This window comes from Camellia sinensis, chromosome 9 (genome assembly GCF_055761805.1).
Source record: "Camellia sinensis isolate YWXY chromosome 9, ASM5576180v1, whole genome shotgun sequence".
NCBI lineage: Eukaryota > Viridiplantae > Streptophyta > Magnoliopsida > Ericales > Theaceae > Camellia > Camellia sinensis.
Genome location: NC_138969.1, coordinates 184,601,164 through 184,609,729, shown reverse-complemented (window position 1 = coordinate 184,609,729; position 8,566 = coordinate 184,601,164). Strand labels below are relative to the sequence as shown.

At 42.4% G+C, this 8,566-nt stretch overlaps 1 protein-coding gene across 1 annotated transcript; it reads right to left on the bottom strand.

Annotated features, from left to right (window-relative positions):
- Positions 1–4,792: 4,792 nt before the first annotated feature.
- On the bottom strand, positions 4,793–6,703 carry LOC145799983 (uncharacterized). The gene is made up of 5 exons (XM_082889632.1): positions 6,213–6,703; positions 5,750–5,888; positions 5,368–5,661; positions 5,190–5,270; positions 4,793–4,936 (listed from the first exon to the last, which is right to left on the bottom strand). Exons 1-5 carry the CDS (start codon positions 6,701–6,703, stop codon positions 4,793–4,795), a joined length of 1,149 nt encoding a protein of 382 aa, XP_082745758.1.
- Between the last annotated feature and the right edge of the window lie 1,863 nt (positions 6,704–8,566).

Genomic DNA, 8,566 nt, shown 5'->3' with positions numbered 1-8,566 from the left:
TCCTATGGGTCCGATTTACATTCTGTCTATTGTGGTAGTTCCTATTTGTCACGGGGAAGCTGTCTATGACATCCACACAATGGTTTGGGGGTTGTTTTGAATTTCACCCCGGAATGCCCTTTTTCAACTAAATTTGAGACGATTCTGGCTCTAACTCCCAACTTACACGTGCGAATTACATTCCGTCTATTGTCACAGGTCCTATTTTTCACAATGAAACGGGCCGTGACATTCGTACAGTTGTTCGAGGGCTGTTTCACAGTTTTGCCCCCCCCTTTTTTTTTGAATCAGCAAAGAAAACTTTATTGATGAAGAAAGCAATAAACATGCGAAAACTTACATCAACAAAGAAGGGAAGTGCAAATAGCATCATAACTAACCTAACCAATCCCAACTAGGTTGGCACCGATTAGGAAGCCCAATCCTTTGCTAGCACTTAACCCATGATTGGTGAGGAACCAATCAAAAGAACCAAAAAGAAGGAAAGAGAAAACAAGTAGCAGACTTGCTGTAGACACCCCATTTTTGACCGACCTTGAGACTCAGACGTCACCAGTTGAGTGCTCGATGATATTACATATTGTGCTCATTTAGAAGTTTCAGAGTCTTGGCTGCGAGCCTGGCCTTTGGACTTTCGGACTCTTTCACGCCTTACCTCGGTTTGCGAACTAGGCTCGATTTTCTCTGTTTCTCTTCCCGAAGGGAGGGAGAGGTCTCGTAGACCATCTCTCAGTGGCCGTAGGCTACGTTTCGTGGTCGTAGGCCATTTCGCCCGTTTGGAGTCCGGTTTCCGATTTTTCGGAGCCGTTGGCCGTGTGCCTCGGTTCGGGACCGCTTAACCATCTCCGTTTGCTCCGGTTTTTGGCATACGTCTTATTTGCTCCATTTTGAGGGACATTGCAGTCCGAGAGACCAACTTCGTGGTCGGACACCACTTCCGTGCCTAACAGCCCACTTTCGGGGCCCCGAACTGCGTGTTTTGGCTCCCAAATCTTCATTTTACATCGATTTTGGTTCATTTTTTGCAGGGACCTTTGTTTCATTGGTAAGAAGGCCGTAGAAGGGTGGGAGGCCAGTAATTGTTCTGTCAGCCAACTTTATCCCTTCATCGCCCTCCGTCGCCCGATTTTTCTCACTTCAAAGCCAATGTTGACCATCCTTGGGCCATTTTCTTGCACCCTAAACCCCATATTTGTGATGTACACATCTTGGAGGCCACCAATATTTGGTGGCCGGCTAGTAATTATTGTTGAACCTTTTGAACCCCTTTGAAAAGTGGGTTGTTCTCTCTCCTGGTTCACTATTTCCAGTGTTTAACCACAGGGTTGTGTTGTGCACACATCAGAAGCTCTCTTTTTGGGGTGGCCGGCCACTAATGCTTCTTGACCCTTTTGACCCCTAGCCGACCGGCCATGGGAGGTAGCCGACCGGCCATCTAAACCCTAGATAGCTGGCCGGTCATGATCCTTGCACCCTGTTCCTCACAGCTGTATATTGTGTTTCCCCCCAGATTGTGTATCTGGAGGGGTGCATTTTTGGAGGGAAACTTGGATTGTTTTCCCTCCATTTTTCCCCCCATTTTTCCCCCTCTTTTGTCTATGTAACAGCAACTCCATCTGCTGGTTTGAGGGTTACAACATTTGCCTTAGGCCCCTTCCATTGTATCTCTCTCCCTTTACACTTCCAAGCTTCAAACCTCTCAAACCCGACACCATTTCTTCACCAACCCATAGCCCCACCCTTCCATCCTTCATTCCAAAAGCTTGAGGTTGCTCTCCAAAGCTAAAGAGCCACCAAAATCAAGCCAAGAGTTGCCAAAAGATTGGTCTACAAGGGTAAGCTCCATTTCCCCCTTTTTGGTCCATAGTTTGCATGCTTTCTTAGCCATACTTGCTTGCTGTTTTGGGCTCCGACCCTAACTGGAACTAGGCTTATTTTGAGTTATTTTTCATGTTTGTTTAAGGGTATTTACCTGTTTGAGGTCTCCTTGTTTCACTTGCTTCATTATCTCCCTTGTATGCCATCTTCTTGTGTAGTATTTTTGGCCTATGTATAAACTGTTTTGAGCTCTGTCATGAACTGAAAAGTGGCTTATTTTGAGCCTTTCTTCGACATTGTTGAAGGAATCATTTCTGTTTGAGGTTTTCATTTATCACTTGCCATTATATCCCTCTTTTGGCCTCATTTTTGCATGATTTGTTAGCCTCTTAAGCTTCTATTTTTGGGCTCTGATCTGAACTGTAAGTGGCCTTATTTTGATTCCCTCTTCATGTTTTATTAAGGGTCTTTTACGGTTTGAGACATCCTTTTTGTACTTTGTGTTATAGCTCTCTTTTTGGCCTTGTCTTGCATAGTATTTTGAGCATGCTTGTGCACTGTTTTTGGCTCGGCCACCAACTGAAAAATGCCATGTTTTGGGTCCCTCTTCAACATTGTTGAAGGGCCCTCTCATGTTTGAGGCCAGCAGCCATGACTTGCTTCTTTATCTCGCATTTAGGGCCATTTTTGCATGCTAGCTTAGCCCCATTTGCGTTCGCTATTTGGCCTTCCTTAAAACTGTAAATATGCTTTTTTTGGGGCTTCCTTGAATCTGTCTTCACATTTCATGATCAAATAATGCATGCTTTGTATAGCTATAGGTCATTGCGTATGCTTAGTTTTGCATTTCGGGTCACATTCCATGCTTCGGGTGTCATGCTTTCATGATTCGGGGCTGTTTTGCATCATATTTCACTTCTGAAATTTGCATGTTTGCATATCATAGTTCATGCCTTGCCATGTCTTGTTAGAGTGCCATTTGGTGCCTTAGGGTCGGTCCTCGGTTTGCGTGCATACGTGTACGCATCTCGAGTGTCTCATTTTCATCTCATGGCCTCCTATGTGAGTGTGGCTGAGGTCCACTCATGTTGGTGTAAGCCCATATTGCATTGTGTATGCCATTTCATTTCATAGCATTGTGTATGCTAGGTTGTATGTTAGCGCATTGTGTATGCCATGATATCTCGTGCATTGTGTATGCCATTTCATAGCATTGTGCATGCTATGTTGTATCTTAGTTACATTTCATACATATCATGCATATTGCATCGTGTTTGGGGTAGGAGTTAGCCCGAGCACAGGAAACGAGGGACGTTTCGTACTCCGAGTGACGGAACGTATCTCAATTCCCAGTCACCGACACTCCGGATTATCTATGATGGAGTTAGGTCTTGTTGTGTTTATATGTGCATTCATTCTATATTGAGTTGCACAACTCGACTCCTCGGCCATCATGCATCGATATGCGTGATTGATGGCACGAGGATCGAGGCATGCATACATTTGTGAAAATACATTGCTATGCCCATTTTCTGCTCTCTGTTGCAGCAAATCAAGAATTAGCAACCTTCCGGAGCTTGGCGCGCTTTCCAAGAATAAATGTAAAACAGAGGCTAATTGGGGCATCCCAGTAGATTTCCGCGCAAGGCAGCCCAGACATGCATCATCCATCATCTGAAGAAGAGTCAAGGCAGTCCATGGCTTGCATGCCAGTTTATTATTTTTCTTAGTTAATTTGTAAATTAATTAGGATTTTTGTATTTATTCGGGACTGTATTATTTATTCATTCGGGACTATATGTTATTTTATTCGGACCCTCTGTGCGAGGGCATAATTGTAATAAGTGTGCGTTTGTGTGATGCATGTCTTCCAACCCCACGTCTTTCTCCCTTTTATTTACCAGCTTATGATGGTTAGATTAGGGCATATTTCAATTAGCATACAGTATGATAGCATGTTTGCATTCATTCATCTATTTTGCATGCACCGGGCTTGGCGCATCATACTAACTGCATCGTATTTTCAATTCCAAATTGAATACATGTTAGCTGTAGCATTTCATATGCCATGTCTAGAATAGCCGAGCCTGCTATAGTTGCATTTTGCATGTGTTGCATTAGGCATTTCTGTATAATTAGGATCATGCATGGATTTCTAATTAGCTTTTGTTTTGGCTTGGAGTACTCGGTGAGTTTTATGCTTTAGCATCCTTGCATGCGTGTGAGTGACTGCCATGAATAGCATGCTTACCATGAGGCTATTTGCTTATGTGATATAGCTGCCTGAATGCCTGTGGGTGAAGGTTGGGTCATTTGGATTGGAACAAATCATCAACTGTGAGTTTTAAGCCCACTAGATAGTGGCAAAACCATCTTTTCTTAAGCCCACCTGAGGGTGGCAAAATCTGCATCTTTAAGCCTACTTGCGAGTAGTAAACCATCTTTCAAAAACAAACATGAAATGTTTTGTTCCAATTCAGGCGATACTTGTATGCTATGCGCATCACATAGTAAATCTAGGCTAATAACCGGGATAAGAACACACAATGTTTTCAAAAATAGATATCATGGTTAGTAGAGGCCGATCTTTGATCGGCCGAGCGGGGGTTCTCACGAAGTGACCTTCCCCAATCGTACCCAAGTTCCCGAGCCGAGGCAACTTTGGTGATGACGGACACGTGGCCTTAGGCAACGAGTCAGGGTTTCCTAAATTTCCCCAAAATAAAACATTTAGGTGGCGACTCTGTATCTGGCAAAACAGTCCATGTTTGGCACTTCTTTTCTAAAAAAATCTGTTTTCTGAAAAACGATTTGCTGGATTTGGACTCTTTGGTTCAGATTAAGAACCGTGACAATTTGAGAGTCCTGAGCTGTAGTGACCCCAAATGAACAGAACGGGACCCATCCTCCCGGGGCGTTCGGGGACGTCTACACTTGCTTTCTAAGGCCTTTTATGAGCAGACCAGCTTTCCACTCAGACACCTATTTGCAGCCACCAATCAAACTTATACAGCAAACAGATCTCCAAAACCATACAGGAGACTAGGAACCAACCAGCAAACACTAGCCTCAATCCTGCTCTCCTAAACATCAGCTTCAATCCTGCACTCCAATCATCCTGCAGCAGCAGGCCCACCAAATTAGCATAGTGCAGATCAGCCACAGATCAACACCCAGATGGCAGCTTATTCCCAACAGAAGGCAGCTTATTGATGTATATCAGAAGGCAGTTTATTCCCAATAGATCATCACCCAGATAGAACAGCCATTTGTGTAAATTGGGGGTTGGCCCCCCAATAGAAACTAGCACACACCCTGCAGCCTTAAACTTCAATCAAATAAGCCAACATTTCAAAAAGCAAGAAGCAAACCTCCAAACAGTGGCCATGCTCCCAAACACCAAGAGCCACATGCACAGCACACCCATTAACCAATACAGATATTTCTCCCTCCTAGAAAAGCAGTCTGAGTTTCACCGATAATTAAGGGCAGCACTAGCTTCAGTCTACAAGTTAGAACTTTAGCCAAAATTTTGTATAGAGAGCTCACAAGACTAATAGGTCTATAGTCAATTAGACCATTAGGATTCTCCAGCTTGTGGATGAGAGTAATGAAAGAACTATTGTTGCCATAAGTGAGCTTGCTATGGGTGTGAAAATCTTTAAAGAATTGCATGATAACCTGCTTCATGATCTTCCAATATTTCTGATAACACAACAGGTTAAACCCATCAGGTCCTGGTGCTTTGTTGTTATTGCATTCCTTTATAGCTGCCATAACCTCATTCTCCTTGAATTCTGATACAAGATGCTGAGAAATAAGACCTGGCTCAATCGATTTGAACTCCCCTCAAAAAAAAAAAAAAAAAAAAAAAAAAACACGCCTGTTTTGCCCAAGATTCAACAAAATGACCCTTGAAATGGAGCAACACCTCCAGTTTAATCCTGTTAGGATCCTCATAAGCTACCCCACTAACTGAAATAGAGTTGATAAGGTTTCTACTCTGTCTAGTGCTAACAGAGACATGGAAAAACCTCATGTTTTTATCACCATTCAAAGTCCAATTTAATCTAGATTTTTGTAACCATAACCAATCCACCATTCTATAAATCTTCCACACTTCACATCTGATCACTCTTCTTCTTTCTTTTTCTGTATCAAGTAATGGTCTAGCCTCAGCAACTATGTCAATTGCATGCAATTCTTCTTTTGATTCCTTAAGCTTTGTGTTGATATTACCAAACACCTCATTATTCCATTTTTTTAGCTCTAACTTTAGAAGTTTCAGTTTTTGCAAAATTATGTACCCAGCCCAGCCCTAAATAGTGATGTTGTTCTAGAAATTAGCAAAGAACTTAGAGAAAGAGGGGTGCAAGGTCCAAGCATTAATGAACCTGAAAGGCCTTGGGCCCCAATCTCTTTCATCCTCCATCATCAACAATGGGCAGTGATCTGAAACCGACCTGGGCAACCCCCAAAGCTTCAATTTGAAGTTAGTCAACCATTCAGGACTGAGCAACACTCTATCGATTCGGTTCCACTTCTCTGATTCCTGGGCATTACACCAAGTATATTTCCTTCCCAAAAGAGGTAGATCATTGAACACACATGTTCTAATAAACTCATTAAAATCATTCATTCCCTTATCTCTTCTAGAACAGCCCACTTTCTCACCCATATGTCTGATTTCGTTGAAGTCTCCTCCCAAGCACCAAGGTTTTGTGAAGGAAACCTTGAGATTTGACAGGTTTTCCCACAGTCTGAACCTGTTGTTAGCATCATTTGGAGCATAGACATTTACCAAAACACAATCAAAGGAGTTATACAGTAGACCTGAGAGCAAAATATACCTCATAGTGCAGAAACACTTGGATCCCAAATGCATAGGAGTCCACCAGCAGTGCCTTCTGGATCCACAAACATATACTCCATTTTCTTGCTCCCCTAAAGCCCTCTAACCACAATATCTGATACCACAGCTTTCTTGGTTTCTTGAAAGAAAGCAATATCAATAGATCTGTCCTTTAATAGCTTCTTAATTCTACTTTTCTTCACAGACTTTCCTAACCTCCTAATATTCCAAGATAATAGCTTCATGATGAAACAAATGAAACACTCAGAATCCCCCTTCCACAGCAACTTACTATTTTGTCTTTCCATCTTTGTTAACTCTCTCCTTATCTTTTAACTCTAATTCAATAATCTTGGCTAATGCAGCATCTTCTTGCCTATTAAAATTGATACCAAGAGTTTTCCCTAATTGGATACTGGTTGTGGCTTCATGAAGAAGGTAATTTTGGCTTGATTCCGCCTCAAACAAATCTGATTGTGCAATTCCAGCAGCTGCTGGTCTGTATATTACAAATTTGGAGATGGATTTGTGAACAGCTTTGTGGCCATAGAGTCTAGAAAACTTGGAGTACCCTTCGAACTGGGCCTTTTTTTTCCTCATATTCATTTGGGCCATCATTAATTCAAGGCCCAGGAAAATCCTTATGAGAGGCCAAGATCCCATTGTTACCAGGCCTGAAATCACAACGTTCATTGGGCTGCTCATTGGGCCAGAGTGAAGAACCAAGAATTAAGCTATTGCAAATTGATTGTGACAAGGTTAATGCCAATCTGAGTACCCTCTTTAGATTCGTTCAATCTATTGTTGAAACCAGGTGTAGAAACTTGCTCTACACACCTCTGATTGCCATCATTACTTTTTGGCCTGTGCTCTGACTTCTCTAGCATCATTACCTCTACACATGCTCCTTCCTCTCTATAGCAGCCTTCATCCCTCTGTGTCTCCTCAACTACTGTGCTTGCCATTTCTCTACTGTGACAAGCTGAAGGCTCCTTCCTCAATGCTCCCATATTGACACATGCCAGCTCAGCTGTATGCTTACCGCTCTGTGCTGCCATTTCCTCATCTAGCATATTTACGCATGCCAGCTCAGCTATAGGCTTACCACAATGTGCTGCCACCTCATCATCTTCTTTCTTCCTTCTACTATTCTCCTTATAGATATTTTCTCTCTCTTTACTGCTGTACCTTTTAATGCAGATGCAAACTTCAATACCATTATGCTTCAAGATATTGATGTCTGCTATATGATCTTCACACACAAAGATGGGGTAGAATTGACCCTTGCACTCTAGGACTATAGTTTTGTTAATAGGCTCCATATATGGCGTAGCCAATCTGATTTTGGCATATGAGAAAGACTTTTGATTAGTATTATTACCATCCAAACTGAGGACAATACCCCATATGTTTCCGATGTTGTTGAAAGTGTTTCTGTTCCAAAAATTTAATGGTATACCATAGCACCTCAACCACAAACACCTCTCTTGTTCATAGTGGAAATCCGGCTTCCATTCCCCTACCGACTGGCTATATTCCTTGAACCATTCTTTGATATTGCAGATTTTAGATTTCAGCTCCTCCTAGGAACTGAAGGTTAAGATTACCTCACGCCCACCCCCCTTTCTGACTAACACCTGACCCAGCCCTTTCTCCTTCAAAACTTTCCTAATGTCATGCAAGGAATATTCATTCTTGAGTCTGATTATTGCACTCTCATAAAGCCATCCATGTCCAACTTCGTCAACTTTTATGGTTGTGTTTACACTTCTAGCTACCACAGGCATGTTTCCTTTTAGTACCTCTGCATAGGATTTTTGCCCGGCATATGACGATTGGCCCCTGATGTTGCCTGTGCCTAAAAATCTACTCATGGGTTGCGATCTCCTTTTACTC